Source organism: Takifugu rubripes, chromosome 6, assembly GCF_901000725.2.
Source record: "Takifugu rubripes chromosome 6, fTakRub1.2, whole genome shotgun sequence".
NCBI classification, from domain to species: domain Eukaryota; kingdom Metazoa; phylum Chordata; class Actinopteri; order Tetraodontiformes; family Tetraodontidae; genus Takifugu; species Takifugu rubripes.
Window position 1 is genome coordinate 6,461,332 of NC_042290.1, and position 14,749 is coordinate 6,476,080.

Consider the following 14,749-nt stretch of genomic DNA (forward strand, 5'->3'; position numbering starts at 1 on the left):
TTCAGCCATCAAAGTAGCACAGCCTCTCCGCTCTATCATCATTTACATCAGTGAAATCAGATTCGCCGGGAAGCTTTTTCCTCGTAAGGGCAGCTCTCAAATTCCCCCCTCGTTCGTGGAACCTCTCTCTCCGTCGCCACCCTGCTGGACTACAGCGTGGAGTCTAGCTAGCCGTGGCTGGCCTGTAGTCGGCAATATGGATTAGACATGGGGTCATGGATTGGGCCTTTTTAATGAAATAAGCAGCAGGTCGTAAGTTGGGTGTTTATAATGGAATAAAGGAAAGGCTGTAAGCTCAGGAAGAGCCGACTAAGTGGATTAGGTCCAAGACAGGAAGCAGGAGATGGATCAGGATGAGGAAGAAGGTAAAGTCTGCGTCATTTTTCTTTTTTCTCCACGCTGGTAATCACTCGGCGTCAGGCCTTCCTCTCCCATGACCTCTCAATTGGATTTGATTGGCAGATGGGGGGAGGAAGAATGACATTTAAGGCAAGCCAAGTAGGCAGGCCGAGACTCTCTTGCTCTTGTTTGTCAATCAGCTGAGTAAATGAAGAGTGCGGAATTACATCACAGATGGTTTGATTATTAATTATGCACATAGAAATCATGTCGTCTTTGAAGATCTTTTTTTTTTCCCTAAGTGGCTTCTGCAAACATGCATGAAGAAACGCTGCTAGCCAGGCTAAAAAAGAGCATGAATGAGATTAATAGCACAATTAGAACTACAAGGCATAAAGTGTGTGTTTTGTTTTCAGCAGTGCGCGTGCCCTTTTGGTCATTTAGAATTTAAAAACTGACGGTAAAACGACTTGCAGGAACATGTCTGAAGATCCTCCGCCGCTGTAACAACTAATTATCTTCCAATAGTGAGAAAGAGTGACAAGAAAAAGAGAACAGGCCACATGAGCGCTAATGACATTCAGGGTCCTTTTGCACGTTGTTTCATGTCTACTCGACTCATTTATCCATCCCGTGTCTGTGTTTGTCTCAGAGCCATACTGGCCTCCTGCTGACATGCTAATGTGCTGAGAGAATTAAGTCATCCACTTCCTTTCACAGACAGGAACAAACCGGCACAAACTTAACTGGTTTTACTCTCACCGAGAACAGTAAACAGTCAACAGTTGCCTTTAGTTGGCTCCAACTGGATCCAAGCTTGTTAGTTTAGATGAAATTATATTTCGGCACCACCAAATTCATGGCCGCAGTCATGAATATGTTATCCAGATCTGGCGCTGAGCTAAAGGCCTTAGCGAGTGTGCTGGATATTAATGTGATTTCAATTTTATCTGCATCAGGTCTTATCATGTGAATTATTTAGGCTGTGCTGGTTAAATTTATCCGATACGTTGGGAAAATTGCTGAAGGCATTTTTTTTTTGTTCATTATAATTTTAGGGAGGAAAACCTTCTAGCAACTGCGGCCACTTGCGACTTTAAAAATATGACCGCAATTTTTTTTTTAAATGAATAAATTCCTAAATATGGAGATATTGGATCGACAGGTCATGAATATACCATGAGCAGTCTGAGTCTTCACCAAATGGGTGAAAAATATTCAGAAAAGTTAAAAAATATAATGCAAATGAATGAAAGGACCTCTTACACCTGGACAGGGTTTATTTGGAGTAATGTCGCTCAAACTCTTAAGTGCTTCCAAAGGGGAAAAATATAAACAACACTGTTGACCTTGTTAGCATTTTAGTTGCTAATTTTTCATTGTGCTGTGTAGAAGACATTAAAAACTGAAAGTAGGCCCTGACAAAGGGTGCAAAGCTCCAGCAGAGAGCAAGAAGCCACAGGGGTCTAAACCAGATCCTCCATGTGGTAGATTAGGTAAATGTGCAGAGTCATCGTACTGCTAAAACAGTTTTTAATAAATACAAATAAGTCATTTTCCAAATAGAATTTTTGGTGGGTTTACGTAATGACGGGTGCTTGGCTTTAAGACTCTGATCTGACCATTTATGCAAAAACATAGAAATACTTAATCTCTTTGAATTAAATTGCCACCCTGGATGGAGCTCGCGGGCTCCCAATAACCCTGATCTGCAGTACAACTGCCTCCTGAGGGAGGGACTAATTAGACTTTCACATTGGATGAATCTGACTGGTTTATTTTGTGCCGGAATGAAGGTAAAAGGGCTGATATCACAGTGGCCCCAAAGCCTGTCCATCATTTTAGCACAAGTAGCAGCAGACCCCCCACCACCACCACCACCACCACTCCCTGCTCCTGCCTGTAGCCTCTGGTCTTTTATTATCCATTGGGTGACTTTGACATTGGAAACTGTCCCCACTTTTGTCTCCCCAATTACACAAAACTTTTCTTTAATGTCCTTTGCTGAGTGAAGGTGAGAGGATGTGAGGTATAAGCCTGGATCAGGGAGAGTGGGAGAGGAAGAAAAAGAGGGAGGCAGATGATGGATTAACTCCTAGTTTCATGGGACTACCTGGGGTGTGAGATTTTGTGATGAATGATGTGAGGTGTGATGCTCTGTAAATATTATTCTCCAGTTTGCACAACGGCCACCGGACGCGTCACGTGTCCACCCTCGGTCAGAAACGATCCCGTTTCATGAAAACAAAACACTTTGCAATGATCTCATAACTGAAACATTTATGCGATCCATGTTTGATGCGTGACGAGGGGAGCGGCTATTTGGCTTCTGGTCCCTCCTAAGACGGGAAACCTTTGCATCCGGATCCGCCTCCCCTCCTCAGACTCCTCCCTCTCCGAGTCGGCTCCCTTCGAGGCAGCCGGGGCTCAGAAACGGATCACTTTTTAAATCATTCATGAACACTCCCCAGAAAAGAAAGGCATGCAGAAAGCTGTGGGACTGCAATGAGGAAGGTGTCATTGCTCCTCTCATATGCGATGATTTACGACACAACGCTTGTGACTGATTTGATAATCAAGCATTATTTCCCTTCAGAAGGGGAAGAAAGGTAAAGTCAGCGATTCCGACCGGTTTTCCTTTCTTTCCCCCCTCTTGTGTTCACAGACAAATGTCTTTCTTTCCCATCTTCTAATGCTTCAATGGATTTTTTTCTCTTTTCATCCCTCACATCCCACCCTCCCGTCTTACTCATCCCATAAATATCCTTTTAAATTCACAAATACAATAAAAAATTCTCCCCACTATTACCTTCACTGTGTCTTACCCGGCATCTGGTGAGAGGGGAATCTCTTGATACTGCAAACGTGCTCTAAAGCTGAAAGGCATGCTGGGAATTGTAAGTGGGAGAACACGAGGTGGAGGGAGAGTGTCCTTGGAAAGCTGGTTCGTTCTCAGCCACATTAATTAGCATAGCATTATTACAAGCTGTGTGTGTTAACAAAAAAACACTGGTGACTTTACCCTGGGACCGTCACCGTCATTATTAACAAACCCTTGATGACAGAAAAAAGTCTCCATTAATGAGGAAAAACGCATGCCTGTAACAGTAAACAGTTGTTCTGGAGGCCAGAATCAATCACTTTTACTGCAGCGAGGTGGCGGGTGTGTAGTTCGCCAATAATGACACAAACATTAGCCGCGGTCGCGAACCGCACACAGCAAGAGCAGGAATTGCTAATCGTGGAAGCGGAGGATGCATTTTAGGACATGTTGGCTGTTGTTAATGGTGAATAACAAGCCGAGGTTAACATGCTGCAAGCCAGGGGATTTTAGCACGGTACCCTTTCTAAAATTAATATTCTCACCATTGGAAAGTTCCTGCAGGGCTGCTACTCCTGCAGTGGCTTTGGCCACTTTGGGAAACCTTGTAATGAAATATGACAGTGAAACGAACTAAATAATAAAAAGCTTTCACTGTTGCAGCTACAAACAGGTGAAAAAATGGACATAATGAGATTAGTCAGATACAGTTACCATTGGTCCTCCTGGCCCTTGGTGTTGGTGTTAGAGAACTTTATTATCTGCAGACACATTTACAGGCCGCAAAAAACACAAAGTTTCTGAAACAGCTTGGAAAAAAGCTTCGCATCGTCTGCACAAAGCAGCGGTCACATCACTGGCCCCCACGCTACCCAGACCAGCCATAGGAAATACATCAGATTTTACCAGAAGGAATTCATTTACATACAGATTATTAAGCTAAATATTATAATTCCCCAACAAATGAAGTCATTTCGGCACATGCTTGGAGCACTCTAAACATTGTCCTTTCACTCTTTCTTCTCCCTGAAGTTTTTTGGTACTAATTGTCTTGCTGGCTCTACCGCTGCGTTTTGAAGATCTCCTTTCCTCCTTGCCCCGGTTGCTGTCTCCTCACCTCCTCTCCTCAGGCAGCTCTCTTTTCACTATCTGACTAATGATGTTCTTTCAGTCTGGAGGTTTTAGCAGGATAATTATATTAACCCCTGTCCTCTCACTGATCCCAGCTCAGCTACTTTTCCCCAGGCATCCTCCTCTCCTCGCTCTCACCGGAATCAGGCGCTAATGCGAGCGGGGGAGATCGCTACATTTCTGTGTGTGTTTTTGCGTGTGCCTGTGTGTAACAAGTCCGGGTGTTTGCGTGTGTACAGTCTGAGGAATCTTAGGAGATGCTGAAATGAGAGGACACACACGGAGCCACGTAGAGGAAGCGGTATTAATAGGAGTGTGTTTGTAAAACCAAGCCTGGGGTGCAGCGTGTTTTTTGTTTTTTTTTAACAAAAAGGCTTCAAAAGTTAAAGGTAGAGCAGTTCGCGCAGCGGGCACATGGTTTCAGGGGGTGTTCCTCACTTTCTAAAGTTTTGTGTTCATACAACATACAGTTTATGTACATCACACATCCCTCGGGGGGTCCTGGAGACTCTCTGGGGGGGCTGCACACCAGTAGAACCCTCCCACCAAAGCCCATGTCACCCCTGAGTTTTCATACGCTCATCACTTTTTTATGCCCTCTTCCCTCCCCCCAAACTCATTTAACTTCTGGTAACTTAAATAAGTACAGGATGGATAATAATGTCTCCCCTTCCAGCTCCTGCCCAATTTTCCCTCTCCCCAGGTGTTACTCTTTGCTGCGGTGTTCATTAAAACACATTCTGAAGCGGTAAGAGCTCCGCTGGGGGATTATGCTCTAATATCCAACGCAGTGATGTCAGGACAACCAGGGCCGGATGGTCTTATTCTTTTTTTTTCCCGTGAAGATAGCGGCAGGGCGGCTGCTGCTCCAACACCGTCAGCTGTTTGACACGGTGCTGCAGGAATGTTTCAGGCTGCGGCATGTAAATAACACATGGCACTAGAGATGAGAGAGTTACAGGTGAACTGCTGAGAAGAAAAATAAAGAGAGAATATTTAAATTCAGCCATGCACCGGCTGTAAAGATGCCCTAGAAGATTTATGTTATGTACAGTGCTCTCAGTGCTCTCATGCTTTCTCATCAAGAAAGTTGATTTTAATAATAAAATGCAAAAAAAAGCTACAAATTTTTAAGAAGCTGAGTTCTTCTTACACATTTTCAACCCAGCAGCACAGAAGATCGATACAGCCCACAGCCTCTAGGTAAACACCTCACGATTAGGGCCATCAATTCTGTATCCATTCTCTGAAAGACTCTTTAAGTCCGAGTTAGAACTCTCTTAATCCTGCAACCATTTCCACACACGTGCACAGTGGCGTGGATTCCTAAAACCACGCGTGTCTGCGGCGTTTGCTGTTTGTTGGTCATTAATGTTTCTCCAGGTTCAGACAGAACTTGTAAGTTTGTTCTCTGACCCCAAAAAGCCGCAGTTGCCCAACAGCAGTACAGCAAAGGGGCCCAAAAGTCCCTCATTTACATTTGGTTCCTTACATGAACAGTGTTCACTCAACGGCTGCGTCTGAAAAACGAGGGCAATGAGAGCTGCACATTAATTACATAAGGAATTACAAAGGTCAGCATACTCTGCTCGTCTCCACAGCTGCTAGGTTCCCACACCTGAACTCAATATATAGCTCACGTCCTCAGACTGCTCTCCCCACGAGGACACTCCTCTGACGTCTGCACCGGAGAACAGGATGTGCCCAGGTTCCATTATTTACTTCAAATCCCACAAAGTGGGACCTGGTTCCTCTCGCTGCTTCGGATGCAACCAACCAATGAGAGAGATGCTCTCTGATCTGGGCGCCTCCCAGGCGTGCAGGCACGCAACAGCCATTTACTGTATCCCGTGTAAATAATTTACTCGCACGCTTAGTCACACACAATCTCCCTTTCTGCACCTATTTCTGTGTCTCTCATCTCAGGCAAAAACATTGAAAGGAAAGGTCGTTCTGAACTCGTTCACAGCAAACTGAGACTGGCGTCCCTGTGTACAAAGTCAAACAAGGTCATCGTCATGATTCTGATGAGATTAGAGGCATTTTGATGGGTGTTTCTAACCAAATGCGATCAATAACCTCTTGACCTTGGAAGTTGGATGACGATAAAGCTAAAAGTAGGGAGCAGAAAGAGACAGGAAGAGAGGCCAGACCAGGAAATGGATCACAAATGTGTGCTAATCGTCTGTCAACAAATTAAATTAGATAATGTGCGTGACTGACCGACTTGTCATCCCTTCTGCTATTAACAAGAGGACAAACGGGGCGGCGCCTTTGAATGTATGAAAGAAGCGCCGTGTTCATGAAAGGCATTAAGCCTGTTCAGCTCCAGATGACCAGGGAGGCGACTTATAGATCGGCTGTTTAGTTCAGCAGGTGGACGGGTGTTGAAGAGCAGAAAAAAGTGAGGTTGGGGGGTGGGGAAATGGGGGGGCAGGGAATGTCTGAGGAGACGCTGTTGCTGCAGGAGGCTGCACTCCAGGAAAATCGATCCTCCCGCTTCACAGAAAGAAATTTATGAAGCTGTAACATAAACTCAGTCATGTCCAATTAGCCGGCCCGCATTTACGAGCCGGGGTGGGGGTGGAAGTAGGAGGAGATGCGATAAAGACTTCAAAAGAAGCCAATAAGCAAAGCTGCTGATCAATGATCGCGGCTCTGTGCCGCTCCCTCTTCGCTTGGCTGCACCCCACTTCAGAAAACATCCCTCTTTGATAGGACATTGGGGCAGCGCAAGCGCCGCATAGCCAGAAGGTTCTGATTCTGGCTTCAGCTTTAATGTTTTGGAGTTTGGTCCAATGTCTGCCCGCGTTAAAGCCCATGAACGATCGACTCTGAGTGGGAAAGTGGGAAAAGATTTAGGATCATTTCTGAATATTCATGGAATGGTTCTAAATCAACCACGGTAGCCACAGGTGTATGTGTGTGTGTGTGTGTGTGTGTGTGTGTGTGTGTGTGTGTGTGTGTGTGTGTGTGTGTGTGTGTGTGTGCGTGTGTGTGTGTGTGTGTGTGTGTGTGTGTGTGTGTGTGTGTGTGTGTTCACACTATTTAATCACTTTTACACAAGAAATCATGTTGTTCCCTAGCACAATCCAACCCTCAGTGGAGTTTTCTATAAATTTAAAATGTATTTCCCCCATTGCAAAACCTCAGTTGAGAAAGAAGAAAAACTTGCACTAATCATGAATGAATGAATGAATGTTTTCCTGACAAGAAACTGTTTAAAAAGTGATTTAAAAACAAGTATTAAGATTCACAGCCTCAAACGGGGTGAGCAGGAGTGCGGATTCTATGACGACCTTTAATGTTGAGCCCTTTCCTCGCTGACACCCCTCGTCTGTCGGGCTCTGGCTGTGCTCCAGCAGGCTGTGCAGCCTTCCTGTGTCAGGGGAGGAAGCTGTTGCAAGTGTGCGAGTGGGCTGCGTCGGTTGATCGAACACTGAGTAGAGGTGTGTGTGCGCGCGCGCATGTGCGTGTGTTTGTTTTGGTGTTGCGATCTCCTGCTGGTTGGGAGCTGCATTGATGCAATCTGTCATTGCAGGTTAGGGCCCGTCAGTGCAGATCCTCCTCTTGCTCCTCCTCCTCCTCCCCTCTCACCGCTGGAGTGGAGGCAACCAGACTGGCGGGGCGTTAACACAACTGCCCTGCTCCCCGCTGCACTCGGTGCCCCTCCCACCTACTCTAACCCAATATTTTTACCCCCTGCATCTGTCCATCTGCTTGCCCACAACCCAATTTGCTCAGCGCGTCCCTCAGTGAGCACTGTTGCAAAGGAGCTAAAGCGGTGACAGAGGCCAGCGAAAAAAGAGAAGAGAGGTCACACAGGATCGGGTTTGGGAGAATGAAAGGACAGTGGGAGGAGCGCGCCTAACAAAATAAAAGAGAGGCAGTCATAGTTGCGTCCCCGGAGAGGAGCGGAGGAATAGGCATCGACGACTGTAAAGACAGATAAAGCCCCATTAACTGCTGCTTCCAGCTGCTTTCTCCAGCTCTGCCGCCACACGACTCCCCCTTTATGTTTGTTTATCTTTCTTTTCATTTACTCCACTAATTGAGGCATTTCTGCTGTCTAAAACATGCAGCAAGCCCTTAACATTAAACACACAGGCGACACCACTTCACAGACAGCGGCTGCGGGAAGGAACGTAGAGAAACCCGGTGATAACGAGGGCAACTATCAGATGATTGCGGCAGCGCTAATACCTGCTAATGTTCCGGGATCTCATGTCTCCCAAACAGGCATTTACTAAAGGAGATGTCAGCTATGTAAGGAAACATTATCGCTGTCTACTAATTGTAGGTCACTAAAGTGGCTTTTATAAAATCATGGTGAGGGATGTGGGTAGGTGGAAATCGGCTGTTGTGCGTAAAAAGATCCAAGGAAAGAAGCAAATCAAGCCTGGCTTAGATTCCCACAATGCAATAGGATGTCATTGTTAATATAGAACATAAAATCAGCCTTGGGTATAAATGAGCAAGAAAATAAAGATTTGTAGCAAACCTGCAGACTGCAGACAGATGAACGGATATAAAACAAAAACCTGGGCCCTTCCGCCTTCCCTGTTATCACGAAGAGTGCGATACGGTTACAAAACTAAAGCAGTCCGCTCCGATTACGAAGCAGTTTGTCAGAGATTGAACCATTGAAGCGCGATATACAATATGTCTTCGCTTCATCTCCCACAACACAATTATATTTTAACTGAAAACTGATATCAAAACCTGAAAATCAGTTCTTTCTAGTCACATCTACTCTCAATCTGCCACCTCTAGGACGTCTCTCTGCTTGTCATATTTGCCATCTTCTCCAAAAAATCTTGCTGTGGACACTTATTTACGTTTGTTCCTAAACTTGCTTACTCATCCAGCATCATCTTGCCCTTCGTTGTCTTTACCCTCACTCACCTTCACTTGTTTCTCCAGTCCCTGGTCTCTCTCTCCCCCTCCCTCTCTCCGTCTGTGTAAATAGAGAAGCTTGTCTCCACTTCCTTCAGCGCAGAGCAGCTACGCCACACTTTGATGACTTTGCAGTGAAGGCAGACATCTATCGCATTAACATATGATTCTGCACATGTATTATTTGTGCATGAGGAGGGACTCAAGAAAGGAATCGGGAGAAATCCCAGTGCAAGCTGTCATCTAAAATAGCACTTGAAAAGTGGCATCATTCGTGCGGAAGGAGTGCAGGACTGGAAGCATCCTTCCTGGGCTTCTTGATGCGACAGCTGGGAAAGCAGGTCAGGGAGATAGTGTCCTTAAGTTTAGAAATGCAGGGATCAGCATGTTGGATTCAACCGTTTTAGTGTAATCAGGCTTTATTAGTCTGTTTTGGTTAATAGCTGATGGCCAGGTGATGCCAAGGCAGGCCTTTATCTCCACATCGGGCCACACCTACCACCTTCAGGCACCACCATTGTTCAATAGTGATTTTAAAAAGCAGCTTCTGCATCCTGCACTCGCTGTTGCCTCCACTTTTGAGACCAGACAGACAGAATTTATCGCCAAAGATGAGAAGCGGCGATGTGTTTTCCGCTGTCAGTCACTCAGCGCAGGCGTTAGTCACCGCGCCACCGCCGCTCTGATCTGCTGTCTGTCATTGCCACGCACAGGCGAATGCGGCGCCATCACGCGGGAGCGGCGACACGCGCGCCTGTCTCATTTCACACGCGCTCATTCTCTCTCCATGAAAAAGAGATGTTCAATTTCCCTCCCCGCTAAGTGGACAGCTCGCGTCCTTCAGAAAGCCCACGAGACGGAAGACCTAGTCAGTGGACGGGTTCCCTCGCCATCGTGTCCTGTCAGCTGGTTCAGGTGATCAGAGAGGAATGCGGGCATGTAACCAGGATCCAGTTGTTGCACCAGTTGTTTGCAACGTTGCCATAGTTCTGCGTCTAAAAGTGGCGCCGAAAGGGTGGACGCCGATTGCCACTTTGCATAAAACAAACAACCTGATGGGAAAGTGCGGATTAGGCTGAGGAAGGAAAATTCCTTTTGCCAAACTACAGAGGACATTCTTTGAATATTTGATGCAGACGAATGGCTGTGCACTCCAGTGGAACAAACTGAATTGGGGTCCAGCCGCTCATCTGGAAAAGGCAGTAATTTGAAGTCGTGGCTGCGGAGCGTCCTCCCGATCCCCATTTCCTTCCCAGCAGAACTTGGGCTTCTGGAGCAGCCCAAAGGGGCTTTAACCTCTGCTGAGGTCATACTGTGCACGGGCCCGCAGATTTATGCAATATTCACACTCACGCTCACATTTAAACTGGTTGAGTGAGGAGAGAGCGAAGGCAGCCTCCACACGTCTTAAACTGATGCTTTACTGGATTATTCTTGTGTGACAAGATGTCGCTGTTCATATATAAACTATTGGAAAATCTCAAAAATGCATCAGTGTCATCAAAAACCTGCTACTTGAAAGACCATTAAAACCCTTCTGGAGCCGTAACAAAAGTTAATCAAGTCCGTCGTAACAAAAAATATATGTTTTTTATATTTACCCATTTCTGCATAATTCAAATGTATTATTTAATTTGACCATTAGTGCAAAACACAAATGTTGGACAATGTTTCATCCTATTTTCCTCTTATTGTTTTAGTTCCGCTCACTCGCAGGCTTGTTGTCTCACAACAAGGCCATCGGCCGTCAGCGTTTTCCTGGTGTAAAAACACTTATCCAGCATCGTTAGCGCCTGATGGCATTTTTAATCTGCCAACTTCCGCCCACCGCTCACCTATGTCATCTATTTTTGTTTGAAGGTGTAAGTGTAACCTCCACGCCTCCCAGTGCCTGCTACAGGACGGGACCCTCCAGTGCCAGTGTGAACACAACACCACTGGCCAGGACTGCCAGCGCTGCAGGAAGGGCTTCAAAGCCAAATCCTGGAAAGCTGGTTCCTACCTGCCAACGCCCAACGGGACCCCCAACAGCTGTACGTATCCGGAATCTGGCTGTAGCAAAGCCTGTCAATAAAGATGGACAGCGTGAGAGATGCAATCAGGCTGCAGGGAAAGCACTGTTTATCTTTAATTTATATGAGTAATTTCATGCTTCTACCCTGTTTGGGAATATATTTCAGTTTCACATTTGCAAATCTCAGTTCTCCTGGACAGAGATAGGAGGGAATTGCTAGAATCATTCATATTTGAAGAGTAAATAAGATACAATGAGCGGACTATTTAGTTAAATCTAAAGACCTTGAGATGAGGGATACAGCAAAAAACACAAACGATGGAGTTCATCTGCCAGCATCTCAGCAGCTCACTAAATGATTCAATAAATCAAAGTCCTTTCACCTTTTTTTCTGTGCTTTTTTGTTCAAATTCCCCGACCTCCATGTCATTCTTATTCCGCCCTTGTCTTCTCTGACTTCAGTGGCATTAATAGACTCCAATCCTGAGCAAACCTAAGAAAAAACTTCTCAAAAACAACCGTATATGCACATGTTGCAGGCTCAACTTTTCCCAGTCCCAGTCTGGTGTATAGATGCACATCATGGGGTTGCATAACCACCCATTTGGACCCCCTGAATCCTATTAATGGAACTGAAAAAGGCAAATGTTTTCAACACGCACACATGCAAAGACATATTTGGTCTCTTTCAGAATGTATTACAAGAGCCAGACTGAGTATAAATAAATAAGTACCAATAAAATTTGAAGAAAAAAGTGTTGCCATGTGCTGATGTGCCCCGCGAATACATATATGATGAGCACGCTGCGAAGCTTTGGGGAGGATTAGCAGGTTAGAAAAGGAGGGGAAGTCACCCTCGTTTTGCAGAGCAGCTGTGGAGATCTCTCTGCCACCTGAGTCAGATGAATGAGAAAGAGTCGAGTCTTCAGGCAACAGCATAAATAAACTCTCATCTCCTCTCCTTTTTTGTATTCTCTTTCAGGTACAATTGCCGGGTCCCCCTCCGGTTCCAGTAAGTAATGATCATAAGCTGAGCACAAGTGCTGTTGTTTCCCCTCTCAAACTGCCTCTGTCATTTTTGGTCGTTTTGGGAAATTCACATTTCCACCCGCCTGCTGCTCAGCTGGCCGTCCAGCCAGTCATCCCTCTTCACGCATGCCTCTCCTCTCTCTCTGCGCAAGGCCACATGTGCTTCATTATTCATAGGCCTCTCTGTTGCCACGTCCTTTCATCACAGCAACACCGCGCTAGCCCGCGCAGGAGGAATTCTTCCACAGAGTTGATTTTATTATTTTTTTCAGTTTTGCATCGTATTTAGAATAAAAGGCGAGTACAGTTGATGGATTAAAGAAGATGAGCGAGGGATGGCCAAGGACGGAGCATGAAAGTGAGCGGAGGAAGAGAGGGACGGCAGAGAAGAATGTGGGCATATGTTAGCGTGTTGTAATGCAGTGTGATTCTGTGCGAGGAGCTCGGGGAGGCGGGAATAAAGGGGAAATTTGATTAGGGATTCTCTCTGTGGAGAGGCTCTCAGTCTCTGAGCTGTTAGACAGAAACGATCGGCAAAGTGGCAACATCAACCCTGACAGCACTGGGCTTTGCTCCACAAGGCTGGACAGTGAAAGGCTGATGCTTTGTTAGCCCGAGCATTTGGACTGCACTGCAGAGGTCTGAATTGAGACGTCCCCCCTATCAATTGGAGGCAATTGTGCAGTTCTGGAGGATTTAGCAGAAAATGATTGCTTGTTGACAGTGTGATAGTCTTTGGTTCGGATTTAAGCAGGCACAGATTCAGATTGCGGGTTATTCTGATTTTTCTTTTTTTTTTACCTTTTAACTTTTGAAGCCGATGAGGAGACAGAGGATCATGTTATAGCTGGAGGCGAAGGAGGGGGTGATGTTGAAGTTGAATCGGAGGCCGAGGCTAAGGGGGAACCTGAGGGACAAGCTGAAGACTCCATCTCCCACGTATCAGAAGCCTTACCAGATGTTCCTCACAAGCCCTCTGGAGCCCACCAGGAAGGTGTGCAGATGTAGATTAGACCCCCATTTAGACATACCCAGAGATAGAAAGTGATGAGCACTGAGACTTTCATCTAGATCGCCTCCATATCAGAGAAATGTTAGAAATCTTCTCTGTTTTGTAGCCATTTTAGTTTAGGAACAGCAGTTCCACCAGATCCAGCCACACTTATAACTATTGATAAACCACTTTTAGTGTATAAGGTCATTTCACGCCAATGTACCTTCTGGAAATCCTGTATGAGATTCCGATTTGTGACGTTTTTATTTTTATTTTTATTTTTCACTATATGGCCTTTCAAAGTTTATTTGTTCCGAATGGGTGTACAGTAGTGGGAGTCAAACCCCGGCACGCCCTCATGCTAAACTTAGACCTGCCATCTCGATAGGAAGCTCAACGCTTCACGTCCAGCAGAAAAGCACTTAAGATGTGGGCGGGTCAGGATTTTAGCACCGCAGTGATGTCATCAGAATTTTTTTTTTACATAAGAAGGAAATCCATTAAGGGCGGTTGTTGAACAGCGCAGCACTTTTGCTGTTCGGCTGACATCAGTGGGGAAATCACTGATTAGCTGTGATTTAGAACGGGCTGACAGAAGCGTTAAGGTTATATAAACAGCCTTCATAACTTTTTAAAGATGGCTGTGGAGAACACAAGCGTCGCTCTAGACGTGCTGATATTCACCGTTGAAGCTTTGTTATTCAAATTAGCGTCAGATTTCTCGGTGCAGCCATTGTAGTCAGGATTTATTCTTAATTTTTGATTTGCTGTTTACAATCGTGTTATCAACAACTAAAATGCTGAATGATTGAACAAGCTGTTACAGTTTTAGTGATTTTGTAGGCATTTACGTTGTATTCTAGATTCTTAAAGACAGACATTGAAAGAGAGCAGTAAACTTGGCTTAATCTAGTGTGCGTGCGTGCGTGCGTGCGTGCGTGCGTGCGTGCGTGCGTGCGTGCACAGGTCAGGCAGTTCAGTCAAACTCATAAATCACCTCCATTCTCTCCTCATCCTCAGTGGAATCTGAGGTCTCATTTCACATAACGCTGCCCCCACTACAATACGGTTACATTTTGAATATTATAACCTGTAATCTAAGGCTCCGCTCATCTGTTTTCGCACAAATATGTCAACAAACTATTTCATTTTGGGCGATATGAGGTCATGAAAGCCATGCTTCTAATCTATCATCCTTACGTTGCAGACAGTATGTTCATTATATTTCAAAAAAGAATCCATTTATTATATTTATTTTTAAATAAGGCCGGTAATGATCTATGCCTTGAAAGTAAGCCATATAAATATTACATGGGACTTACAGGTTGTGGTGCGTGTCATAGTTGCACCCTTCATCATGCCGTGTCCCAGTTAAGTGGGTGAGCATGCTCAGATGGGGATTAGTGATCTATTGGCAAGGGAGTCTGATCCACGGAGCGTGCATCCCATTGGACAGCTGGACAGATGGGCATTTGGCAAAGTGGATGGAAGGTCAAAGGAACCAAATCCTGAAGCCCGTTCATAC

The 14,749-nt window shown here is 45.4% G+C and overlaps 1 protein-coding gene across 1 annotated transcript in view; it reads left to right on the forward strand.

Annotated features, from left to right (window-relative positions):
* ntng2b (netrin g2b) overlaps positions 1–14,749 on the forward strand; it is a 41,277-nt gene that overhangs the window by 13,346 nt on the left and 13,182 nt on the right. The window contains exons 4-5 of the mRNA XM_029837605.1: positions 11,048–11,220; positions 12,184–12,213. Coding sequence (XP_029693465.1) covers positions 11,048–11,220; positions 12,184–12,213 — 203 coding nt within the window. The remainder of the gene's footprint in view (positions 1–11,047; positions 11,221–12,183; positions 12,214–14,749) is intronic.